The following is a 26,726-nucleotide window of genomic DNA, read 5'->3' as shown; positions in this document are numbered from 1 at the left end:
TCAGGTTTTTAACAGGTGGAACTTCAGGATTTATTAATTGTTTGTTCTGGACAGCCCTGCCTTTTGTCTAAGAGAGTAAAAAACATTAATTGGTGCTTCTTTATAGAAAGACAACCTTTATGAAAGGTTTGCAAAGTGATTTATGAATGCAGATTCATCCAACCATCCATCTTTTCCTTATCCAATTCAGAGTCACAGTGGAGATTTATATATAAAAATTCATCTGTAAATCCCTCTTACACTGTTTGTGCTTTGTTTTATAGACACGTGCAGTTCATTTGTATTACAAAAGGAACTCATTATGGGCCTGATATGTATTATCAAACAATATTGTTGCACCAGGATAAGCCTGATTACTGAGCTGGCACATTACACTGATTATTATCCTTGTGGGTTTCTCTGGGTGAGACATAAAATAGAGAAAATTGCCATTATCTAGTGAAGATAATCATGTCAAATAGAAAAGTCTTGGACTTTTGTATTAGTAGTAACTTTAAGTCATCACTGAGCAGACCCAGGAGAGTCTTTCATGACCTCCAGGTTAAATAATTTCAGCTGACCTGGTCTTCAGGTCCACTTGAATGTGTACGTATGGATGATCACTGATCAGTTATGACCCATGAACACTGAACAAATATGAACAAAATCAAACAAAACCAGAGCAAAACACAATTGAAACATAAATGCCTGACAGTTACTGTCAAACTGTCAAGCAGTAATAATAATAATTTCAAGTGGAGAATGAATCACACAGAAATTATCTGAAATGTGTGATTGTCCCTGACAGTAAAAATTGTGAATACAGCCATGAACTGCAGATTGTGAGCATTTAAAATCTTGGCATTAGTTGACATCATTTTTTAAAGGTAACGATGGGGGTATGGCCTGTTTAAAGACAGGTGACTCCAAAGAGTCAAAAAAGTTGGTGATAAAAACAAAGATCAGTCTCCTGATTTTGCAGAGGAGTTGTTTGAAACTCAATTGCTGTGCATACTAATGCATATCAGTGCGTAACTACTAATACAGCCTCATCGTTTATCTGAAAAAGCATTTGTTAACACCTCCAGTGTCCAAATTATAGAATTTAACCGAGGACTTTGGTCATGGTCCTGTTGTTTTGCTCGTTTTGTTGTGTTCTTAGTGCTTTCAGCATCTTGATTTTCTTGTGCCTTCTGTGCTCGTGTTCCTCTGTCTCTGCTTTCATGTACGGTAGTTTGCTACTTTGTTGTTGTGCTTTTTAAAGTTTAGTTTTGTCATGCATCTTGTTCTAGTTTTCCTTCCTGCTCTTTTTGCTTCTTTTCAATTTTGGTATTCTTCAGTTCATTATATATTTATTATTATCTAATTTGGGTGCTTTTTAAAATCAGGAAATGTCAGACGATGATATTTGTAAAGGTGAACTGGAGGTTTTTAGCATGTTATCAGAAATATTTTAACAGTGTCGCTCTAAAACATTCAATGGGCTGCAGTAAATTAAAAAACATCATCACTGAGCACCGACTCATGTGTTACTGTTTAGTTGTGACCTGATCTGTAAAAGCCTCATTGTGTCTGCATCAGTGAGTCTATCAGTAAAAAACACTCATCATGCAGCCTGCTTGCATAAGACAACTGAAACTCATTGAGGTCAGATCACCTTAATTCACAGACAAAAACCACTGCCTATGAACTAGATTCATCTAAGATGAAAGCTGCCAGGTGCCAGATGCTATCATTTTCTTTCAAAGTTTATTATTAATTAAGTTTCAAGCTGGTATTTGTGAAATTGTATTGTTTAATATAAGCCTTTAAGCATAGTCCACAAATTCTCAAAAGGGTTGAGCTATTCCAGAAACGTTATTTTTGTGCGTGCTTTATCTCACTTCACTGTGGACAGTGACATCGGTGTTCCAGCAGTTTCCGGTTAGTGGCTGGCTTGCGCCTTGGTGGTTCCCGGGTGTTCCTGAACATCCTAACCAATTTCTTCTTATTTCAGGGTGACAATTTGTTTTGTGTTTTCCAAACTTTGGCCAAATGATGTCAAATCTGAATAAACTGCAGTTAAGTGCAATTGTTTAAACCGAGGATCTGGGAAGCTGTTTATAAAACCCATTAAGACAATTTAGTGTCTGGAATTGCCTCTCCAAAGCCCCAACCTCGACTCTACTGAAGATTTGTGGACTATACTTAAAAGCCAGGTGTGTGCCAGGAAACCAGCCAGTTTACATGGACTCTATTAATTCTGCCAACAAGCCAGAATTATACTAGAATTTTGTTGACTTCCAAAAATGCCTGGGCGAGGTGCAACTTGCCAAAAGACATTTAACTACGTTAGTGGGGATGTCTGTATAAATTTGAGCCTGTATGTAAACTTTTGACCCGCACAGGGTCAAAAGTAAAAATCCCAAATAAATTCATTAAAGATGTCTACTGAACAATCATTCCAACCTGGAAAATGAACAGAAATCCGTAAAAGCCCCAAATTACCATCACATTCGTGCCCATGATGAGTGCATGCAAACTGCAATTGCATTTCAAATGTCCTAGCAATAGTTCAAAGAACTTGAAGGTTGAAGTATTTGATAATTCTGCAGGTAGGTGAAACACCACAGTGACTCATCATACCTTCTTCTTATTCATTGCTCAGGGTCTGAAGTTTTGATTTCTTCACACCGGCAGTGGCCGTGGAGACAAGTAGTCTAAAAATTACACAGTCCCCATGAAGCTCAGAACACAGTGACAGATTCTAATGCTGTTCATTCCTGCTAGTGCAAAAAAGGTCACATGGTTGTCACTCATCAGCAAGTTTTAGTATATGACAGAAAAAAAATTAAAGAAAGAAAAGAAATTCATGCATGTTAAGTTGTTCTTCTCTCACAAGAAACAATCTTCTGGGATGGTGCACTCTATAGCGCTTGACTAAACAGCATCTGTTCATTATTGATTCAATGAAAAGACACAGTAAAGCCCTTTAATAAATCCAGGCAAGTGTTAGAATCTGACATGATCAAACTAAAGCAGTGTTCAGTCTGAACAGCTCTGAAAGTCTCCGTTATTGTTAAACGATAGCAAAGATGGCTGCAATATTCTCCTTTAGCTTATAGTATTTTCCTATCCCGAACCAAAAAAAAGGCTGCCCTATAGTTTCCTAAAGAGGTAGGAGAGACCGGGGATAGTTGTAACGTGGGTCAGTTGTAACACTTCCAATTTCTCCAATCAGGGCTAAGTTTCAAATGATGTGATTCATCCTGTACATGCCCAATTCAGTTCTGCTATCACATGTGAAAAATTAGCACATTTTGTCAAACACAGACAATTTAACATGAAAAAAAGTAATTTGTATGCCAAAAAGTAAGTATTTCTACTTTATTTCAATTTCTAATAGCATTATCTGCTTTGCAGTTAAACTCATCAAACTTAAATTATGTTGGGGATATATTCTGTGTAGGTCTTTAGTGCTAATGTTTTAGCCGTTGGCTGTAATGTTGGCTAGTTCATGGATAGGAGTCTGGGTCACTTGTAACAGCAACAGTCTGGGTTAGTTGTAACAATAACGCAGATGTTACAACTAACCACACTATTACTTTAACTTATATTAAACAAGTTGGGGCAACGACATCAGCAGAGAGAGGTTCACTGGTCGCATTTGTATATGCGGTTAATGCCATTGGCAACACAATTCCTCCACTGTTTGTGTTCCAACACATACATTATGCAGACCACTGTGTCAGAGATGGACCAGTAGGAAGTACTGGTAGTGGAAATAAATCAGGATGGGTGCACGAAACAGATTTCCTCATCTTTCTGAAGCACTTTGCAAACCACACCAAGGTAAGCCATGATAAAAAGTAATGGAATTGCGGTGCTGGTGCACAACTACATTTTTTCAGCTTCATTGTTATGTTCAAAGGTTGGTGCAAGAGTTGTAGGTTATAATGCCCACTGAGCCAATGAGGCCAAACTCAAGGAAGACCAACCAAAATTAATGAAATATTCAGTTGCAGAAAATTCCATAATTTGTCTTTTTTTGGGGGGTTGGAATATGTTCAAAACCTTGATTTCTGCATTCTGTCACTCACACACACACACACACACACACACACACACACATACAGCTTTCATTGTGTTACATTTTACCCCAGGATATGTTACAACTAACCCAGACTGTGGGGTTAATTGTAACATTTCACTCTTTGTGTTTGAGATCATACCATGCAATGGGTAATTGTGCTGCAGAGAAAATAGCTGCACTATTTAATAGCGACGACATGTAAATACTTTGCATTACATTTTGAATCCACTACCTTAAAAGAGCTCTAATTTACAGACAGAAATGTCAAAAATGTTACAACTATCCCCGGTCCCCCCTATTTAGTTTTAAAGGCCAAAAAACAACTTGTTATTTTCCTGCAGTGGTACTTTGCCAGTTAATGACTTCAACAACAGTTCAGGCTGCTGCTTTCTTGGCACACTTTGGGCCCCTTTTGTAGCAAATGAGGATTGTTTAAATGTCACAGCCTGTCTGAGTGCTGATGCTGACTATTTCAAATCTGTGAAGAATGTTTCCAGCATCTTGTTAAATCCATGCCACCAAGAATTGAAGATAATTCCACTTTAGTTCCACAATTCCTCAGTGCTGTGTTTTGACTACTTTGAGGACCCTCAAGGATAAATCCTAGCTTAACGCTGACTTTGCAGATACTACTCACTGGTGGCTGAGTGGGAACTGCATGGTGATTTTTCCATGCAGAATGAAAAGTGAGGAGAGTTAACCTGAATTGATCGCACTCACTCGAAACTCTCTAGCTTTAAATGGACGGTTTGAAACCCCAGACACACTGAGCACAGCATCTGCCGTGGACGTCACACCAGGATCCCCCTGATCAGCTGGCTTCAGGTTGTTGATTCTCAATCAATTTGCTAATGACAACAAAAAAGCTCGGATCGTTTCGCCTCTGCCCCCGAGAGTTAGTTTGCACAAATCAAACATCGTGCTTGCAGAACCTCCACCTCTGACTGTTCTCCACACAAGGGCCACGAAAAACTGAGACATCACATTACGCCACCTCTTTATCAGTCTGCCCCTCTGTTCCTTTTACAAATATTTATAACAAAGGAGGATAGTTCAAGCACAAGCGCCATAATAGCAGTAACCTTCTCTTATTCCACAGAATATTGAGCCGTCTTGGCGTGGGCATAAATCATTCTTGACTTAATGCAACAGATTGTATGGAAATAAAACCGTTATTCATTTTTTAAATTATCCATTAATAGAAATGATCAACAAATACCGTGGAGAATGTTTGCTATAGAATCTGCCACAGCAACTTGAAACTACAGGAGCAGGAGAACATGCAGGAATGGAGCTGCAAAGTCTCTTTAACCACCTGCTCTGTCCTTGCTTTTGAAATCAGGTGTACAGTCTGCAGGGTTTTATTCGGGCTTTTCAGGCCACACCATCTTCCAAGGAGACGCGTCGGAAACGCCGTCCAGTCATCACAGCTGTCACTCAAGTTTGGGGCAGATATATAAGCGAGACTTCCTCCCCCAGTCAGCCGGACTGCACCTGCTGATCACCACACACACCCACACTCACACACACACTTGATTAATTAAAACAACTGAAGTTGTTACAGTGCACGTTAATGAAGGATTCGGAATGCATGGCTGTGCTTGGTGTCCGTAAACCTATAAGCGTGGATTTGTGTGAGAAGCGCGCATCTCTCCACAGACGCACAGAAGCTCCGAGCTGGATATTCCGTGCGCTGGAACACTGAGACATCTGTAGACGGTAGGTGTGCTGCTTTGGCTTGTAATGTTGTGCAAATTTAAATTGACAAAGTCTAACTGCATCTAAAGTCAGCACGTCGAGTGTGAGAAGAGCGGAAATGATGCAGGCACGATGCAACGTGCTTTTTCTCCTTGGAGACATTTGAAAGTTATTTAGAGGATTTTTAATTACTTGCGTTTTGTCATCGGTATGTCCGACAGTTTTATAGCTGTCAGTCCACTCGCTTTATCTGCGTCGAGGTATTCCAGAGCTGACCCTGAAACTGTAAATATTTCCAATGCTTTTAAATGGTGATATGTTCTTTAAAATGTATGAGATCACGCTACTGGTACCAGCGTGCGTTATTATTATTTTCTCTCCTTTTTTTCTTGGCATAAGGAATACGGGAGTGTTAAAACAAACTAATAAAAAAGAAATATCGGGTCTTTTTGGCGCAGGAAACGAGCTTTGTGCCAAAAATCTCTGACCTATTTTTCCTGTAACATTTTTCCTGTGGACAAACGTGTTACATTCATTTACTCTCACTCTGGTCCATTGATGAACAGCGACTCATATGTGAGTTTTCTCTGTCCACTGTTCACAGTGTGGCGTAACTTCAGGACATAAATTGCTGCAATCTACGGTGTTCAGATATATAAACAATTAACTAAGGATCACAAAAGCAAGCACAGAGGCAAAAATATCGGGCAAATTCTCTAAAATCGAGAAAGACCAACCCAAATTTTTAATCTTTCTTAGAGACACAACAGTGTGGGGTTGTGTACTGGTTACTTGAGATATTGTGATTGACTGCCGTCCTTACACTGCACCTTCTGGCCATTTTCCCCCCTGTAATATTTCCTGGCAGTTCAAATATTCAGCCTCCACTGCTGGTTTTTTCTTCATCAACATAAATTTCTTACACAGTCTTGGCCAAATGTGTCCTTGCTGGGTGAGTTTATTATAGTGCTTATATTATCCTGCGTTTTTTTTTTTTTGTTTTTTTTTTGGCATGAATCATTTAAATTCCCTCACTTGAGTATATATGCTGAACTGATTTAACAGGGACCAACACCTCTTGTGCTGACCACATAAACACTGCACATACATGGTGCATGGGGAGATAATGGCGTGAGTCATCCAGCAGCATTTGCTTTGATATTGAGTGTTTGCATGGAAGTTTTGTGGAACTGACTGGGAAATGACTAGGCCCTACTCGTCTGAGTTACACTGAAGTAATAACCCCAGTTCATTTTGGTTTCTGCATGTAGTTAGTCAGTAAATTGTCACCGTAGTCTAATAAAAGGAATTTGCTTTCAGCATAGTGGGTTTTTTGTTTTTTGTAGCTACACAGGAGGAAAAAAATCATTTACTTCAAGGACAAGAAAAATAATTGGACAAAGGCTCATGAAGCTGCTCAGCCTGTCTGCAGGCCTGTAATAAAAGCAAAAGCGTTCTCAATCACTTTGCCTGTTCTTGTTTGCACATGTCTCCCTTGGCCAAATTTGACATTTCACTGTGCATGTTGAACTGTACTTGACTCTGTTTATGATGTCATCTCTGTAGGCTCACACCATCCTTTCAGGATGGAGGTTTCGGGCAGTGGGTGGGCAGCTGAGCTCACCCCTCCGTGTGTGACACAAGCTGCAAATGGAAACGACTCTGGTCAGGTGTTTGAGGTGGCGCTGCAGAACAGCTCCTCCAAGCGCAGCCCCCAGTTTGCGGGCGTGGAGCTGCTGCAGTCCTTCAAGCTGCTTATCATTCCCTGCTACACCCTCGTGGCTCTGGTGGGCGTCTTTGGCAACTACCTGCTCCTCTATGTCATCTGCCGCACTCGCAAGATGCACAACGTCACCAACTTTTTCATTGGAAACCTGGCTTTCTCTGACATGCTGATGTGTGCTACGTGTGTCCCCTTCACGCTGGCCTACGCCTTCAACCCACACGGTTGGGTGTTTGGTCGCTTCATGTGCTACCTGGTGTACCTCATACAGCCGGTGACGGTGTACGTGTCAGTGTTCACCCTCACTGCCATTGGTGTAGACAGGTAAGTCACAATGAGTCAGAATGCAGTGGGAAAAACTGTAAGTAAACCTCCAGCATCTCGCTGGCATGCAGCATGCTGTGTCTGTGAGAAACAATGTACAAACAAGGACAAAAAACTTTTCATCATGAAGCGTTTGTAAACCAGCTCTAGTTATCCCTCAAAAACAAAGCTAAATATAGCATTCATTTTGCACACAACACCTAACAATGACTGTTGTCTCAAAGAAAATAGACACTTTCAGCAGCCGTTGTTTTGACATGCAGTGGCAGGATAAACGGTAATTGTAATTACTATTTTGATGGTTCGGGACCCCCTGCTACTTGCTTGTTTGCTTGAATGACTGTGAAACACTAAATAGCATGGCACCCTAACTGATTGTTATCAATAACACCTGTGTCTACCTTGCCATGCTACACCACGCATCAGTCTAGCTGCTGTGTGAAGGACCTAGTGAACAAGTTTCCGGCTTCAGATGCAAATTCACCTTGATGTGGTGAGTTTTTATGTCATCTGTAAAACCAACAAAGATTGTTTTTTTTCTTAAGTGCAAACATGACATGAATGTGCATAATGGCTCAAAAGACAGAGGACCAGAAACACCAGAGAAGGGTGAGAGTCCAAAACCTGAGACTTTAAATCAAGCAGGTGGTCACTGCGACAAAAAGGCAGACCCTCAAATCTAAAACAGGTGAAGGTCATTCATGACAAGAACTTACAAAGAACACAGTGGTATCTCCCTAAATGCAATACAGTATTAAATTATTTGGTTTTAGCTAAAGTGCGCATCACCTACTATTGATGTACAACTTCACTGCTTTGTAAAGTAGACCTATCATGCTCTTAAGCAGCTCTGCATGATTCACAGTTCAAAATAATCCTTAATTACCCTATACCACACCTTGTTTCAACCTGTATTCGTTTTGAGTCATCTGCCCTCAAAACTGGGTCGTATTCACAATCAAGGAGAAAAACAATCTTTATTGATTTTACAGCTAACACAAAAAACGACTACATTGAGGTGCAACTGTGGAACTTCTGATCTGGCTCTTAAACACCAGATTTGAAAGGCAGGTGGGCGGGGCTTCTGCGCTCACAGACAGAGCTGTCTGCCTACGATGACTGTACTTTCACTAATGTCTTACAGAGCAAGAGTAGAAAAACTGAATATAACTCTGTGTAAAACTGAGGGATCCAAGCTTGAGCTTTGAGCTTGTTTATTTATTGTCAACATCTGCTGTTGTTGCACATATGACAGAAAATAAGGAAAGACATTTGAAGCTACTCTACTAGTCTAAATATTCTGCACTAATTCAATCAGTTTAGTGCTACCTAAATGTAAGTCTGTCTGAATGAGGACATTATTGTTAAGTGAAGCTCTGTCGGACTCGCGTGTCTGTTTCAGTAACCCAGCACACATCTAGGCTTATCCATTCACCTTGGTTGCAGTGACAGAGCTGAATTAGATTTATTATTTGTGAAGCTTAAAACATGTTACTTTCCTGGTAACAGACAATTTAGTATTGATGTTGTGCTGCTGCCATTTTTCAGCCTGTATTATCCGTTGTCCTTAACAGCATATGGTAATTTGTGCGCTGATTACTGTCGCTCATATTGACTGGTAAATGTTGTTTGTCTTTGCCCCTGCCAATTACTGATTCCATCATTTTCTATCCACATTTCCTTTGCTCCTTTTTACTCATGGACTCCGCAGATACTATGCCACGGTGCACCCTTTGAAAAAGCGGATCTCGGTCTTGGCGTGCACCTACCTCCTGTCTGGGATCTGGCTGTTGTCCTGTTGTCTGGTGGCCCCGGCTGTGGCTCACACCTACCACGTGGAATTTAAAAATGAAGGCTTCACCATCTGTGAGGAGTTCTGGATGGGCCAGGAGAGGCAGCGGTTGGCCTACGCCTACAGCACTCTCTTCATCACCTATGTCCTGCCTCTGTCGGCCCTCTGCATCTCTTACCTGTGCATCTCCGTCAAACTGCGGAACTGCGTCATACCCGGCCACCACACAGAGAGCCAGGCAGAGGCTCAGCGCGTTCGCAAACGCAAGACCTTCCGTCTGGTGTCCCTGGTGGTGGCGGCATTTGGCATCTGCTGGATGCCCATCAGCGTGTTCAATGTCCTGCGTGACATTGACATCGATCTGATCGACAAGCAGTACTTTCTACTCATTCAGCTGCTTTGCCATCTGTGCGCAATGAGCTCATCCTGCTGTAACCCTTTCCTCTACGCCTGGCTGCACGACCGCTTTCGAGCTGAGCTTCGCAAAATGTTCACGTGCCGCCGTCGCATTGGCATCTCAGCCAACAACTGCGCCACAGCCAGTGTGGTATTGTGAAGCTTTTGTGTTTTAAGCTGAAACTGGGTACCCACACTCATCTCATTTTGGTAAAGCAGTGATAATATTTAAAACAGTCAGAATTAGAGCAGCCTAGGCATAGATGGGATAGGGTAGGAGTCTAATGTATGATGATCCAGCTCTTAGCCGGCATCCATATGATATACAAACTAAATTAGTAGGATACTGTCAAACATGTCCCTGTGTTGTTGATCAGACAGAGATATAGCATTACAATCCAGAGATATGCTCCATCACTCCTCTTTTCAAACTCTCCAGGATTGTTTAACACAATACGATGCTTTAGGAACAGGAAATAAGTTTACTGGTACTGATTTTCAAGAACAAGGGTGATGTGCAGAGCTGTAGAGGAATAAAACTCATGAGCCACACCATGAAGAGATGGGAAAGACTGGTTGAGGCTAGGCTGAGAAAAAAAGGTGATGATAAGTGAGCAGCAACATGACTTCATGTAGAGAAAGAGCACTACAGATGTGATGTTTGCTTTGTGTTGTTGGAGAAGTGTAGAGAGGGTTAGATAGAGTTGCACTGTGTCTTTGTGGATCTAGAGAAAGCATATGAAAAGGTGTCAAGAGAGGTGGTGTGGTACTGCATAATGGAATGAGGAGTGGCAGAGAAGCATGTGAGGGTGGTGCAGGACATGTAAGAGAACAGCAAGACAGTGGTGAGGTGTGAGATAGGAGTAATGGTTCCAAGTTTGGGGGTGAGATTACATAAGGGATCAAGTGTGAGCCCCTTCTTGTTTGTACTGGTGATGGGCAGTCTGGCAGAGGAGGTCAGGTCAGAGGAGTCTCTGTGGTGTCTGTGATGCTTGCAGATAATATTGTGAGAGTAGGGAGCAGGTGGAAGATTCGTGACAGAAGGATAACAGCAAGAGTGAAAAGGAAAGTTTGCAAGATGGCAGTGAGACCTGCTATGATGTGTGGTTTGAAGACGTGCTGGTGACAAAAAGACAGGAGGCTGAGCCGGTGGTAGAATTGAAGATGCTAAGAAAAGAATTACCAGGAGGGACAGGATTAGAAATGAGCAGACAGAGTTAGAGAGAGACAAGCTCGAGAGGGCTTGAGAGGGTTTGACATGTGCAAAAAAGAGATGGTGGATATATTGGACAAAGGATATTAAAGATGGAGCTGTAAGACAGGAGGAAAGAGACAAGATCAGATCAACCGTGACAGAGGATGCTGGGGATGAGATGGAGGGAGATCTGCTGTGGCGACCCCTAAAGGGAGCATCCAAAAGAAGAAGAGTAAGATTTACTTTTGGCATCTTTTTAAAATCTAGGATTTTATGAAAACATGTCCTCTTCACAAAAATACAGTAAAATGCAAATATTATAGATATGAATTTTAAGGAGCTCAGTCCCAACTCATTTATTTATCATTCATGCAAGAGAAGAGGCTGTAAACATAAGATTATTGTTGTTCAGCATCATATGTAAATAAAATGGAAAGTATGAAACGTAAAGTTACTAGACTTGGTACTGGGTGAGGAACATCTAAAGTCTTTAATGAAATAATGTCAAATAGATCACGTTTCCAATAAGTTATGAAGGATTTGAAACATATTTAAGAGCGCTTAATGCTTAATAAGAGTGCTTCACCTCTAGAGGGCGCCACGTATGTGAAAAGTTCAATTGGCTGCAGTTCGTGTGATCTAGGGTCATAACAGTCAGTTCCTTAAAAGTGAGTATGATTGCTTGCAATGGCGTGCAAATACATTTGAAGATATTTCATATATATATATATATTCTCCAGTTTTGCGCGTGATGGCTTTGCCCTCAGCTTTCGTGGCATCCCAGCTTTCTCCACCGTCTGTTTTGAATCCCCACGTGCCCAACTCTTACTTGGCATATTCACAGCAATTCGTACGTGTTCAAGTGCTTATTATTTATCAACAGCTGCTGATTGTTTGAGTGCTACCATATGCCTGAACTCTGATCGCTACAGCTTGAGGTGATTTTCTGCCATTTAAACTGTAAAGGCTCGAAATATATGTACACTTCCTACCCATTTACATTTACAATGCTGTAACTGCCGAGAACAACGCAAAAGACTGAGAATATTGTGAAAAAGTAAACACGCTCAAATGCAATGTTATTGTTCTGGATAAAAGTCAGGCAGCGTGTACAATAAAACATGCTATGTATGTTACCATGGCTACATTGCTTTTTCATCCTCGTAGGTATGGAGATAAGAAGCATAAAAATAAACCTGCCAGAAATTGGAAGACACCGAACATCTGGAATTGTTAGTGCAATTAGAACCTTCGCTGAGAGCTAAATAATTATTATGTAAATATTTCATTTAGTTGTGTTGTATATTACTTGCAAACACACAATGGTGGTAAACAACCACATGCACAGTCCAGAGGCATAATTAGTGTCTTTATTTGAAAATAAACACAGCGTTTTCAGGCATTTACATCAGCTGTAATATTACAAATACTGGATAGATCAGACTGTACATGCAGTGAGCTCTCACTCCAGAAAAACAACAGATCATACATGAAAAGAAGGTCTGGAAGGCACAAGTCTGGACAGACATACTGATTAATATTGCTATCATTACTGCCATGCTATCATCAAACAGTTTTAGTTTGTAAAGGCATCATTAGTGAAGATCAAACAGAGACAAGGCGACTTACTAAAACAAGTCTTTTACTCTGATCTTGATTTTTAAATTACTTCACAAAAGACAACAAAACACATCATAGTGCTCAAAGTTTCTAATTAATTTAAGGAGAACAGGAAACTGTAGTATAACTTGCATAATATTTGAACTATGAGCACAATGGAGACAAAATTGCTTAACTCGGTATACGATTCAAAATCTGCTGAGAACATAGCAGCTGCTCTATTTTAGTCGATGCTGGTTTTCTATGTAAGACCTCTCTGAAGCAACAATAGGCACAGTGTCTTTAAGGACTGGATATCCAGGTGACATTCATATGTGGTGAGTACAATATAATGACTGCTGTTAAGTGGTTAAAAGAATACATGCTTTCAAAAAGATGAGGCAAAGAAAATAAAAATAAAGACTTTAGTGGAGGAAGACAACATACATGAATGATTTCAGTGATTATTCACTACACAGCAAAACTTAGAGACTGCCCAGTGTAGACTTAAAAAAACTACTTTATTAAATAAAAGTTGAATCCAGTTTTCATTATTTATAATGATTAGTATATTTTGCAATAAGTTGCAGTACCTTAGTGTCGGGACAACATTTTTTTTTTTCTTATTTTTAATATAAAGATTTTCTGCTTGCTTTTTACACTCCAGCATCTATTTGTTTGAAAGTTAAAAAAGTGCATATGCTCTAAGACACTGTCTTATAATACAGTACAAACACAAACAGGAAGCAGAATTAAGTCCTGTTTACATTCCTTTACACTGGCTTGGCAGCATTGAGGGCATACAGGATACTCGGCTTCTCCTCAATGACACGGACCAACAGGTTGTCTATGTATTCCTCAAGCTCAACGATCTTGGCGTCCTTCTTGGTAAGGTCAGCCTGCTGCTTCACCACCATTGTGATCAGCTCCTCCTGAGTCAGCTGAGTGTACGGTCCACTTTCCACAGAGTCCATCATCTGAATGAAAAAAAAAGATAATTTGGTGAATGCTTTTTAAATTAGGACATATTGAGGAATTCATTTAAGCACACAAAGAAAAACAAATCAAAGAAATTGGAATATAAAAGTTCCATTACTTTTCTGACAAAATAATTAATATCATCACCATCTGCCAAGTTAAAGAAAAGAGAGACAAGAAGAACTTTTGAGAAAGTTTCTAAAAGCACTTTGAGAGCAGACTGCCAGACGATCTTAGATGTGTAAAATCCAATCGTCTCATAGCACCACCTGGCATTTTTTTCCATGCTACTCCTTGTAAATAAGAGCACAGTGCAGACCATGTTGCACAGTGGAAAAGAGATTTTAGGTTATCCAGGCACGAATTGTTCCTGCAGCAAAAGCCGGTCAGGTTAACGGTGTTTACGTGCCAGTACATTATACCAGTATGACAGTACCTTTATCTTCGCTGGTGTGCTGTCCCGGACCTTTATCTCTTTCATAGCGTGGACGCTCTGGCTCTCTGATGTGCTCATAGGCTTCACGGGATGAGGCCTGTAAATAAAGGCATTACGTTACTGTAAGGCCTGATAGTTTACTAAGTAAATAGAAGAAGAGGTACAGAAACCCCACAGAAAATGATTAAGAAATATTTTGTGTAGGAGAAAAACAATTAAATGATGTGTTTTATCATCTTCCATAATCATTTCTATCGTATTCAAAGTGCATTTGAAGTGCAATATTCAACATTCAGATTGAAATCAAGTGTGAGGAAAGTTTCCAAGAAATCACAGCCTGGAAAACAGCCACACCACAAGATAAATCCCAGCGACTTATTCGCCTCCCAGTATAACAGCACCACGTGTGATCCACCATAACTGAATCAAGCTCAACCCTCATCAAAGGCTAACTCTGAAAATAGCCTGGTCAATCTCACCTGCGTGAATTTATCGCTAGCCCGCTTCCATTGCTATTCTGAGTACTGACAGGCTGAACCTCAGATGGTGACACCATCGCTCGCAAAGTTTCCTTCCCCCCAGACAAGATTTCTGGTTCCTCCATAACTACTTGAAGGGGCTTTGAAGCTTGAAAAAAAGATCGGTCTCCAAAAAGATCCTCTCCTTCACTGAAACTGCTCTGTGTTTTCCCATCATTGGGAAGCAGCAGTGGGATATCTCTGAAACCTTGAGTGGCAGTGGGTATTATCTGCTGTGTGGGAGTTGTGGATGGAAGGCTCTTCTTTCCTTTTTGTGAATTCTTTCTTTGGAAAGCAGGACTGTCTAGTTTTGACTCATCATCCGTTTTCCTGTATTCACTCTGTTTCTTCAGATCACTGCCATTAAAACTGGTGAAAGGATCTGGTGTTTTTTCTTGACCAAAAACTTTATCAAAGTCACTTGCTGTCATTCCCCAATCTCGAGGTGTCGCCTCCTTCCTACTAGCATCGCCAGTAAAAAGTGAATCACCGTTTTCCTTCTGCAGCGTCCATGGGTCTCTGGAAAGAAGCTGAGTACTGGGGAATGGGTCCTCCTCTGCAAAGCCGTCTTTTAACTTTTTGTCCGTGCTGCTCATACTTGAATTAGATACTTTTGGGATGTTACCGTTCACAGCAGATTGTGGTTCCTTTGTTAGCTCGTTGACACTGACCCTTTGTCTGGGTTTAGCTGTGGGTGCTTCTTTGTTCATGGTGGCCTGTTCTTTGCTTTGATCACTTGAAGGTGGTGTATTCAAGTCCATCTGGCTTGGTGTTCTGGGTGAAGGTGTGGGTGAAGGTTGCAGCACCTTTCTTGCACCATCTCCTGACGTAACTCTGCTTGAAGTGTCCGATATTACTGATGCTGGGGATGCAGGTTGACTACGTGTCACTGAAGACTGTTGAGAAACACTCGGGCTTTGTTTCTGACTGGAATCTGCTGCTGATCGTGGAAGTGGAGATGTCACTGGTTTAGGAGGAGTCGGGGCTGGTGCTTTTTTTGTTGACACAGGTTTGGTCTCCTGAGGTTTAGCTTGGGAAAGCCTCATGTTAGGAGTCTCCAGTGAAACAGAAGACCTAGGACTTGGTGTATGCTCCAATGGACCGTCCACACTCATCTCAGGACCCAAGAGTGCAGGTGCACTCTTGTGTTTCTGATTGACCTCAGCAATTATATTATCCCATCGAGGCTGCCCTTTCACCCCGTGTCTCCTCTGAGGGAAGAGGGTTTCATAATCTGGAAGTGGTACAGAGTTTTTGCCTGGTTGCGGTTCTTCTGGCTCTTCATAAGCCGGGTTTTGAATCTCTCTGACAGGAGTAAGATTTCCTCTGGTTTGGTTCCTGTAAGTGGGTGGTAGGAGGGCCCTTCTGTTCTGATCTGCCATGGTGGGTGAAGACCCCTCAGATCCAGATGACAAATTCTCTGTGTTGCCACGGGGAGAACTAGGTGGGCTTTGATTGCTATTTCTTGGAGCTAAAGATGAGTGGAGGCTGGAGAAAGTATCAGGGGACCCAGATGGGACTCTGGACAGGATGGACTCAGAGTTGGCTGGGGAAGGAGACAGCTGACTGGGGGTTTGGAAGTCAGCAGGTTCAGGCTCCAAAGATTGAGCCAATCTGCCAAGGAGTGAAAACAAAGGCCTACAGGTCATTACTGGCACCCACACTTTCACCAGTGTATAAACCGTCACCAATAACAAGCAGATAACATCTCAACAAGCAGGTAACTACATTCCCCATGTACTGGCTCATATAATGTAGCTGTTGTTTAACACTAATCAATAAACTCTTCACTTTGATTTATCGACTGTTCCACCTTTGTACTGAAACAAGCCGCTAGTATAACAAAATATTTTCCCATAAAATGGTCCACTATTCAATGAGAGGAAGCTGCTGATATTTACACATTTTACGGTCGCTCTTTTATCCTAATGACTGTACACAACAATAACATCATCCTACTTCGATCACTCCATGCAGGCCTAACACTGCAACATAATTTAAAGGCCATCTTTCATGGCCTAAATCTCTAAAACATTTTGGAAATCAAAGATTACTGCAACAACAGCAGCAATAAAAAGGTCATTCACCTACCATTATGATCCAGATCTAAGAATTCCAGTCCGATCCAGAACACAAACAATGATATTAAAAAAAGATCTTAAAAACAATATAAAAGAAAAGAAAATCGAACCAGCCACGACATTCACGCAGAAAGCAGCACTATGGCTCAGTCGCTCCTTATGAACTTTGTTCAGCCTACAACTTGTTCCACAACATCTTTACAGATTTAAACCCCACCTTCATTGTCATCGGTACAAACCAAACCGGTTTCACAGGTTCGTCAGCCATCGGAGGATGGAGTTAAGAGTAACTCATGACAAAAGCAAGATCAGATAAGAAGGTTGTGTAAATTCCAGGGTTCAGTGTTGAAAGGCATAATATACAGCAAAACTGACCAATCAGAAGCACGTGACATCATGACATATTTAGTGCAGACTGTATGGTTAAGTGTGCTTTGTGCAATGTAGTGAGAAAAAGGCCTACCTGGGTTTGACTGCAGACACTTTTGCGGTGCGGTTAAGGAAGACCATGGCAGAGGGGGTTTGTGCCTTGCTGCTGGATTTCTGATGATCGGTTGGGCTGACGTTGCTGCTTAGAGAAACATCTGAGCTGAGGGTGATGTCCTCAAATGGGTTGGTGGAATGACGGGAGACAGGCTGATTGGGATCTTGCGCATCCAAAGTACGGGCTGGGGTGGGCAGCTGTACCTCCTCCTTTTTCTCCTCCTTCTTCTTGATCATCCCGAACAAGGACGACAGTCTGTCACTCATGGACGCCTCCTCCTGACGTTTCTGCTCCTCTGCTCGACGACGCTCCTCCTCAAGCCGCTGATTTTCTGCTGCTTCCATCATCTTGCGTTGCTCTTCTTGCTTTCGCCTCTCGTCCTCCTCCATCTGTTTCTTCCTCCTGGCCTCATCCTCCAGGAAGCGTCTCTTCCTCTCCTGTTCCTCTTGCAGTCTACGCTCCTCTTCCTCCTGCAGCCTCTTGAGCTGTGCCCTGTGTTTCTCCTCTTCCTCAATCCTCTTTGCTTCTGCTATGCGCCTTTCTTCTGCTTGCCTTCTTTCCTCCTCCTCTTGATGGTGCTGTTGTTCTTGTGATGCTCTGTCTGTTGATGGGACAGATACACTCCTGAAAGCATCTGCAGAGAGATCAGAAGTGTGTTTGCGGACATCTTCCACAGAGCCTCGACCAGAGCTGTTTAGACTGAGAGTAGATCCACTCTTGGGTTCTGTCTCCTCTGTGTACACATGGCTGCCGTTAATGCACAGGTTGTTCAGGTCACTGTTGCTCTGCTTGGAGCGGCCCAGCAGGGAGAAAGGACCCAAAGACACCTTGCTGTCAGAGCTGCCGGTTCGTTTGTGTCCCAATTTGAATTTCTTCTTAACTGCGGGGAGAGAGACAGTGAGGCATGATGTCATTGTTGACATGCAAAACAACTTATGCAACTTGCGCTGGCAACAGCAAACAATAAACAGAGAACAGAGGTTAAATTACCATCAGGAGAGTTGACATTGAGACCAGATGAGCGGCTGCCGCTCAGAGATGAATTCTTCTCAGGCAGCGTCCCCAGTGTGGACATGGACTGTGAGATGTTACGCTGCAAGTTTGATTTGGGGGCAAAGAGCTTTTTGAGCTTAGATTTCTTTTTCTCATCTGGAGATTGGTTAAGTGACTGCGCGTCAGCCTCGCCCTCACTGTCTGTGAGGACCTGGCTGACAGAGGGCACAATCGCTGAGGCCGAGTCGGAGAAACCATCCTTTTTCTTCCCTCGCACTTTGTCCTTTATCTTGGAAATGCGAGAGCGTGGTTTGTCCTGCATGGAAAGGTCAAACATGCTGGCTGACATATTGTTTCTCATAAACTGGATATCTAGCAGCACTTCTCCTCGTGCCTTGTCCTCTTTTCCCGTTTTGTCCACCAGCTTGAACCATCTGCAAATGTCAGAAATAATGAATCATGTGTTAAAACTGAGTTATCGGAAGATAACAGGATTTGACTTTTGTTTCAGAACTATTTATATGATTTATCTTTATATAGGATGCACAGATTCACACAAACACAAAAACCTGAACCTTAAAAAAAATAAAAAATTGAGATAGGGCTGTGCGATATGACCAAAATCTCATATCCTGATATAAGAATTCTATCGTCCGATAACGATATAAATCACAAAAATGTAACATTTTCTGTAAATTCTGCGACTCTCGGGCAGCTCGTCTTGCGGGAAGTGTTTCCAGCTGCGCGTCATGTAGCTGGAGTCGAGTGTTTTAACCGATGCATGAAACTACACATTTTTAGACATAAGTTGTAACAGCCGCTGTTTTCTTTGTGAGTATTTATTACACAGCGTGCTGTGGGGAAAAGCCTGTTCTAACGTTTGAGTCTAAGGTTTATTTTTTTAGCACCTGGTGGCTCTTTTTTAATTCTCATCCGTAAATAATCTGCTCTTTCATGTGATTCAGTTTACTTTGAAAAGTCTCAACAGGATCTTGAGCTTTATTGTGAAAGATTTATTTGGAATATAAACACGCGGACACGCGATGTTGTTATCGTCGTTGTTGCTAACCACAACGCATAAAAACAGGCGCTTGTCCTTCCGTAGTGTGGTTACATAAAATATAAGAGAAAGAGAGAACTTTAAGAAATTAATATAGCCACTACAGTCACCATCAAAACGATGAGAAAATATTGCCATAAACAGTTTATTTTGCGACACCACGAAACAAACGATAGCGTAAAATGAAACGATAGACGTTTTTATATCGTCATCCGATATATATCATTATGTCGAACAGCCCTAAATTGAGACATGTAAACAATAAATCTTAAATCCCCCAAACTCTGTAACACAGGTTGATTTACTATTGCAACTTTATTCTCAGGATTTCTACTTTAGATTTTTTAATGCTGCCTCCACAGTCACCACTCTTATTCTTAAACACTGCTACAAAGTGCAAATTGAGTTAACTATATTTGTTTTATGTAATTACTATCAATCTTTTTCTCACAATAAAAAAATGTGATGGAAATTATACTGAAAATTATTATATACAAATAGATTTTTAAACATATAGAAAACACTCTAGTTGTTACAGGCCTCATTAATCCATCACGTCAAAATTCCCAGATACAATGCATTAGACATGAAAAATGTTAATGGTTTCAACAATTTGACAATTGTTATTGTGATTATAACGTGAGCTAAATCTGAAAATGTTTTTTGATTTTGGCTTATCAGAATCAGAATCAGAATCAGAATACTTTATTGATCCCTGGGGGAAATTATTTTTTGTTACAGTGCTCCATTTTAAACCAACATTAAGACAAGACAGACAATACGCTAACTAAGAATAGTACAATATATACATATATATACATACATACATACATAAGTCACTTATAAATAAATATTTGGAAAAGAAACATGTGTAGTTGTAGCAGCAAACAGTGTGTTAAGTGGATGCGTTGTACAGGGAGATGGCCACAGGCAGGAATGATTTCCTGTGTCGTTCAGTGGTGCTTTTCGGTAATCTCAGTCTCTCACTGAACGAGCTCCTGTGACTGACCAACATGTCATGTCCTGCAGTTTTTCAGTGTAATTTTGGAGTGTGCATTGCTTTTCAAAAACCTGCTTTTGGTCATGACATTACTCTTTTATACAATAATTTGAATGCAGGGCTTAAATGACGTTTTATGTATGAAAGACATTGAAGAATAAATATCTGACTGAAAAAAAAAAACTGAACCAAAATGAGCAGATTCCTAACACCTGTGACGTCTAATACATCAGCCCTGCTGGCATTTGTCTGCCGATTGTTAACCTGAGACTGACAGGTGTCTATACTGTACAGCTTGTTGTAGTTCCTGTTAGGAGTACCATGCCAACGGCAGCTTTGTTCAGGCTCCCCCATCATGTCCTCTCTGTTGCACAGGATCAGCTTTTATTTTCTGTAAGGGAAAGGTAAGAGTGTTCTGGAGAGGCCCGTTTAAAAGCAAGCCAAAACACGCAGTTAGTGCCACTGCATACTGTTGCTCTCCATTTGTATAATTTAAAACAAAGACATTATAAGGGCTCTAAAGGTTTTTCTCAAAACCATGCTATTATTAGATGTACTAATAGTTCAGCAGTCGCGCCCATTTTGTCAAGCCTTTCCCCTTTTTAACCTTTTTGTTTCACAGTACATTCCTCTGACCGTTTCACATGAGGTAAAGGTCACAGTTTGATTTCATTCGTGCAACATGTTGTGAATCTTATTAAAGTTCCGTCTGTCCTTGCATGACTTAAACTGAGGTCTCTGAAGCTATCTATTTCCGCCCAAAACGTTGTGTAGTCCTAATCTGACACCAAACTGCAATTTAAAGGAAGTTCACAGCCAGCACATTTATTTGTCATGCAGCAGATATGCAGATAGTCTGCTGTAGGGAAAAACAGCTAGGAAACAAGCATGGGAGTGAAACAGCATTCCTCACGGCACCTCCCTGTGTGTGTGAAGTGTGTTATAATTAAATTTAAGCTGACTCTAATTCAAACATTCTTCATCTCCCACTCTAAACCAAGAATGCCAAAGCAAACAATCGCTAGCCGAGTCGAGGCACAAGGGTACGGAGATAACATTTTCACAAGTCAGTCAAGAAACAGCTTTGTCCTCTTGTCTTCAATAACAACAGGGCGTGCACCAAGAGGACTACGAAAACAATATGAATTAACACGAGTACTAACAAGCTGTCAGGCTGTTCCAACTTTTGTATTGTTTGCACATGCATATAAAGCCTCCTCCCTGACGCATGAGCTCACTGGTCTTGCTGGACAGGTTCCCTCTGTTAACTGTCAATAGCTTCCCTTTCATGTGTAATGATTAACAAACATCCTTATCTTGTGAACCAACACCAGCCAGTACGGATGATTCAGCCAATAAAAAACAAAGAAGTATAAAAACAATCTCATACAGATAGGCTACAATTGGCTGTTACTGTTCCACATACAGCCATGTTAAAAATGATCTTTAGGAAAGTTTAGTCTGATGTCAGCATTAGGTAAGTCTGATGTTACTGGGCGTCATATTTCACATGGATGGGAAATTCTCCTGTACGCTTTGTTTGCAAAATACTGTGACTCATATGTCTGAACACATGAGTCCTACTCTGGGAACTGCCTCTGCATTAGGGCTGCACAATACGAGGAAAATTGATAACGGCTGATAAAATTGTTCAATACTGCCACGATCACACGACATGCAAATAATACACAAATACTGAAGTATGCATATTAGTCATACAGTTCAGATCAGCACATCTGATATTTTGTGGGCGTACTCTCTTCTTCTTCCCTGTATAGTTAGCAAAAAATGATGGGTATGTATATAATAAAATGATTTTTTTTTTCATTAATATCCTTACTGGTACTAAAACAGAAGTAGAAAAGTCACTGGTTTATTTCATGTCAAATCACTGTGAGCCTTCTGCTTGAGTATCTCAAAAACTATTAAAGATAAAAGCCTGAAATGTTCCACTTGGTTTTTCTTTACAAATTACAAATGGATCAGGATTCGTAACTTGGAACAGAGACTTAAAAAAAATAGACCATATTCTCTAGTTTAAATATGAATAAATATACAAATGGAAAATTAAAGCTGTCCTGTAAAGTCATAACTACAGTAGTGAAACAATCATTTTGTTACATTTCACAGTAAAGCAAAATGAAAAGTGTAAAATGCTTTTAAAAAAATGAGACCACTCTATTTTCACTCAACTTTCGTGCTGGACTTAGTGAATGCGACAAGCTGTACCACAAAAATTGCCTCCAAATAATGTACAAACACTGCAGCAGGACTCCTTACATGTCCCAGCAAGCAAGCTCACATTACCACTATATTATACTCTTTACACTGGCTCCCAGTTGATTGAAGAATTTGTTTTCAAATTCTCATGACTGCATACAGAGCACTACAGCGACTAGCTCCAGACCATTTATCTCAATTTCTTCTCAAGCATACTTTTTAGTGTCTGTTTTACCATGTTTTTATCAAGGTTATTGCTTTTACTTATATTTTTATTTTCTTTTTAGATTAAAATGTTAATTTTAGCACTTTGTTCATTTATGTATGTTCTAAACAACTCATATTAGCCCAATAAGTGTGCTGTGGTTCTGCATAGCAGTGGTAGATGGGAGCTCCTGAAAAGGTTAGAAGACTCTTATTATTTGTTTCTTTTTGTTTGCAACAGTTTTGATTGCAATCACACCAACAAGCACAGTTATCAAGAACTCTAAAAACAGAGTACCCACTTCAGCTGGGCACAGCGTGCACCACCTCCTCACTGCCCACTGAGTCTTTATAAGAGACGAGAGACTTCAGCTCCAGGCAACAAAACACAGAACAGTCGATACCACTTTTTAATGTCTCAGGCACCGGGAAGGTAGAAGACAAAAACAAAAGCGGTACCACCACAAATATGTTGTAGATCAGCGGTCCCCAACCTTTTTTGCGCCACGGACCGGTTTATGCCCGACAATATTTTCACGGACCGGCCTTTAAGGTGTCGCGGATAAATACAACAAAATAAAACTAGTACTGGTACTGAAAAAAGAAGATTTATTCATAACACACGTGAAAAGTCCCAGGAAAACAGAGTTAACGATAAAAACGATAACAAAATAACACTGAAAACCGATAAAAACCCTGAAAACCATACATTTCACAGGGGGTTGGGGACCGCTGTTGTAGATTACTCTAATGTATCCAGGACCCCAAGCTGAGAGGAGGCATTTGTAAATACAATGATTTTTCTGTTTGAGTTTGTGATTTGTTTATCTTGAGTGTTCGCCCTGTCATGCTCTCCATGTTGAAGTATATCTATCCAAGATCTTGTCCTTACTGCCTCTGCAGAGACAAATTAATGGACTGTTTGACGTTTTTAAAATTTAAAACCTACATAAATAACATCTAAAGGCGAAACGGATTACCTGGAAACTGGACAATAAATTAAATGAATCATTTCAGTGAGTGTTTCAGCAGAACTTTCAACCACCTGCAAGTTTAAGCTTTCAAATGGCTGGAATTTCCTGCTTTGTCCTTTGAGACAATAAACACTGGGTTTAGGACAATACGGTGCAAAAATAACTATTACTTGTAGATCATTCATAATGCAGTATAGCTCAATATCCTACTTGTGAAAAACTGAGTTTAGAGGAATCTTTGAAAAAACCCCAAAACATTTAAAACAATCTGGTATATTAAGATAGTAAAACTTGCATTCATAGAAAAAAATGCACTCCAATGGAGCTGCAAAGATGAGTAAGTCCAAGTAAATTGTTAAACTGATATCTATCTATCTGATGTCTGGCCTTAAAACCTAATTTCATCTCGCTAAACTGTTTTGTATTAGAGGAAAAGTGTCAGGTTCCCTTTCAACTGGAAAACAAAGCCTTCGGTGTCACACCCTGTATCACCACAACAGGGGAGCAGCGCAGTAATCTAACACCAGATACTTCAAGGGAAAACCAGCAACATCCAATACCCCTGCACGCATACTGCATCTTACAGAACAGGAGGAGCAGGACAAGGCAGGAGAACGAAGGAGCTCAGTTATGAAATGGAAATAGCAGGGAATGAACTTTGGCATGAACATGGAAAAAGAACCTGAGCAAGCAAAAGATAACATTTCAAATATGGTGGTACAATAACAAAGAGCATGAGGTCATTCCAGCACCATAATCTAGGCTGCCCCCGGGGTGAGTGATTACTAAGAAGTAGCAAGCGCTACCTCACTCATTCATTACCAAAGGTCACTTCAAAGTTACTGGGAAAGTTTTACCAGTGTAGCCTAAAATAAACCACCTTTATTTTTAACATTGCTTTTACATAAGAGGGTGTCCAACCCAATTTGACAATTCTAAAGCAAAGCTCTGTTTGGATTCACGTTACACCCACGTTACACCCATGTCAGCGCCATTCATGTAATGCGTCTGGGTGTGAACGCATGACATCAGAACACTGAATTATTCAAGTGGGTGTCTAGAAACTCAACTTGTCTAGATAAGCCCTGCAATTGCAAAGTCAGTAAACCAATAAACTCAATGACTATGACATTATTCACTGCTGTGTTTCACAGTGGACACATACAAAGTCAAAAGATGCTCCAGAGTATTTCACATAATGTAATTCTCAGTGACTATAAGCCGTGCTGCCGCTTTATAACAAACATTGACATAAATTCTTCTGGAATTCCTTTTAATTGAATAAAAAGCTAATCTGGTGGTAAATGGTAGGTAAATTGTTAGACTTACTTTGGGCAAAGCAAACGCTGGTAAACTAGATCATCAGACAGGCACTTATAAAGCCCAATAGGTATGCTAATACCTCCTCAGAATAGCTGAAGCAAAGTTCAAGTCTGCAGCTGAGAGGTAAAAATCTAATCCAACTACCCAGTGATTCTGAAAGTTAATATACAGCCCTGGAATTACACTGTGACACATGATAAGCCAGTCACAGTAAAACTGGTGGCACTTTGGCTGTAACATTTATTAAGATTACTGCTTCTTCAAAGTCTGTTCCCTTCAGTGGGAAACGTTTTTTTTAGCAGAATATAGATACCAGCTAGAGAACTGTGTGGAAACAAACTCGATATCAGCTTACTTACCTCTTCCTAGAAACAATGCATTTAACCTAGCCTTATGGTCTAGACTACATTACATTTGCAACTAGTTTGCTCTCCACTGTGTGCCTTTCTCTTATTTTTGTATACTTCTCTCTTGTTTTGTATATACATTTCTCCTGTGTCCCATTTATTCCTACTGTCGACTATTTATAGTTTATTCCGGCACGGTTTGTGTGGAGCACCTAGAATTTCATTGTACATGTACAATGACAATAAAGGGCCCTATTCTCTTCTCTTCTATATGAAGCTCTGAAACGAAAGTTATTTGGATAGTCATTTTTCATTGTGCAGTGCTCTAAGGCTGCTGCTGCACTAAAACCCAGACTCATTATAAATGTAAAAGAAGACTTAAACATACTTAGTCAGAACTAATGGGGGGAATCTGTGAGACCCCAAACCCCTCCCAAAACTGCTTAGCTGACACTTACTCTGTCTTTTTGCGAGCCTTGTTGTCATAAAGCTGCAGCAGGTTTATCACAGTTTGGCCCAAGAACTTGTCCAGCCCTACTTGGGCACGGTGCATTACTATGATATATAGCATACAGCGCTCAGCGTTTCCCGGGTGGAAGAGCGGCAGGTCGAACGAAGCCTCTTCTTTCCACACCGGATCGACAGACTTCTCAGCCACGGAGGTAGAAAACTTGTCTTTGGCCACTTGGATGATGGCGTAGGAGTCGTTGGTGCCATTCTTTCCCTTGGTACGCAGGTTCCGAGCCTGGTGCACCGTTACCTGGACACTCGTAGGATACGACTGCTGGCTCTGGTCGGCCAGAGACATCGCTAAAGTCCGTCAAGCCTTCCTAAAAGTTATTCAGAACTGTCTCGAAAAATACCTCAATAAAACGGAAGACTGGTTAACCTTTTCTTGAACTCTGTTGTTCACCTTCGGCGTCCTCTGCGGTTCTAGGTGTGGGTTACCTAGCTTGACTTCAGTTCGGGAAGCTCAGTATGATGTCGTAATACTTCTCCCTCCTCTTTGGAAGGCTGTGCCTCAGCCTCTGATAACATTTGAGTTCAGTTCACACTTACTTTACATTTACATTACATTTGCATGGTAATATTAGCCTAGGTAACCCAACCAGGGCACTGTAGCGCAACTAAATCCTTCAAGAGGCTTTTATAAACACAGTTCTTTCCGCCAAGTTGAATAGTTTACTTCCCTGATGTAAGGAGTTCCCGCCCATACTCTACATATCGCTCTCTGATTGGCCAATTCTTCAGTCGTTTGTAAAAAGTGAGTTAGCGATTGGATCGCAGAGGAGGAGGGCTTTAATAACTCACAGACCGTTAACCGTGGCTG

General features: G+C 40.9%; 2 protein-coding genes across 3 annotated transcripts; one reads left to right on the top strand and one right to left on the bottom strand.

The window, feature by feature from the left end:
- Positions 1–7,323: 7,323 nt before the first annotated feature.
- Positions 7,324–10,144, top strand: prlhr2a (prolactin releasing hormone receptor 2a). Its single transcript, XM_085368087.1, has 2 exons — positions 7,324–7,796; positions 9,508–10,144. Exons 1-2 carry the CDS (start codon positions 7,336–7,338, stop codon positions 10,142–10,144), a joined length of 1,098 nt encoding a protein of 365 aa, XP_085224213.1. The 5' UTR covers positions 7,324–7,335.
- A 3,239-nt stretch (positions 10,145–13,383) lies between these two features.
- On the bottom strand, positions 13,384–26,379 carry rab11fip1a (RAB11 family interacting protein 1 (class I) a). 2 transcript variants are annotated; one of them, XM_085368085.1, is made up of 6 exons: positions 25,855–26,379; positions 18,266–18,702; positions 17,255–18,155; positions 14,672–16,324; positions 14,193–14,289; positions 13,384–13,755 (listed from the first exon to the last, which is right to left on the bottom strand). In XM_085368085.1, exons 1-6 carry the CDS (start codon positions 26,202–26,204, stop codon positions 13,552–13,554), a joined length of 3,642 nt encoding a protein of 1,213 aa, XP_085224211.1. In that variant the 5' UTR covers positions 26,205–26,379; the 3' UTR covers positions 13,384–13,551. The 2 variants fall into 2 exon arrangements, with proteins under 2 accessions (XP_085224211.1, XP_085224210.1); XM_085368084.1 differs by lacking the exon at positions 14,672–16,324.
- Between the last annotated feature and the right edge of the window lie 347 nt (positions 26,380–26,726).

The sequence above is a fragment of the Diplotaxodon limnothrissa genome, linkage group LG12, assembly GCF_057381915.1.
Source record: "Diplotaxodon limnothrissa isolate DT_005_m linkage group LG12, D_limnothrissa_male_GT1.1, whole genome shotgun sequence".
Taxonomy (NCBI): Eukaryota; Metazoa; Chordata; class Actinopteri; order Cichliformes; family Cichlidae; genus Diplotaxodon; species Diplotaxodon limnothrissa.
This window is presented reverse-complemented; position numbering and strand designations above follow the sequence as displayed.

Excerpts from the sequence above, each read along its gene's own strand:
- prlhr2a (XM_085368087.1), top strand. The coding sequence starts at position 7,336 with ATGGAGGTTTCGGGCAGTGGGTGGGCAGCTGAGCTCACCCCTCCGTGT. Across the intron at positions 7,797-9,507 it reads ACTGCCATTGGTGTAGACAG|ATACTATGCCACGGTGCACC; the intron begins GTAAGTCACAAT and ends TGGACTCCGCAG.
- rab11fip1a (XM_085368085.1), bottom strand. The coding sequence starts at position 26,204 with ATGTCTCTGGCCGACCAGAGCCAGCAGTCGTATCCTACGAGTGTCCAG. Across the intron at positions 18,703-25,854 it reads AAGGCTCGCAAAAAGACAGA|ATGGTTCAAGCTGGTGGACA; the intron begins GTAAGTGTCAGC and ends TGACATTTGCAG. Across the intron at positions 18,156-18,265 it reads CAATGTCAACTCTCCTGATG|TTAAGAAGAAATTCAAATTG; the intron begins GTAATTTAACCT and ends CTCTCCCCGCAG.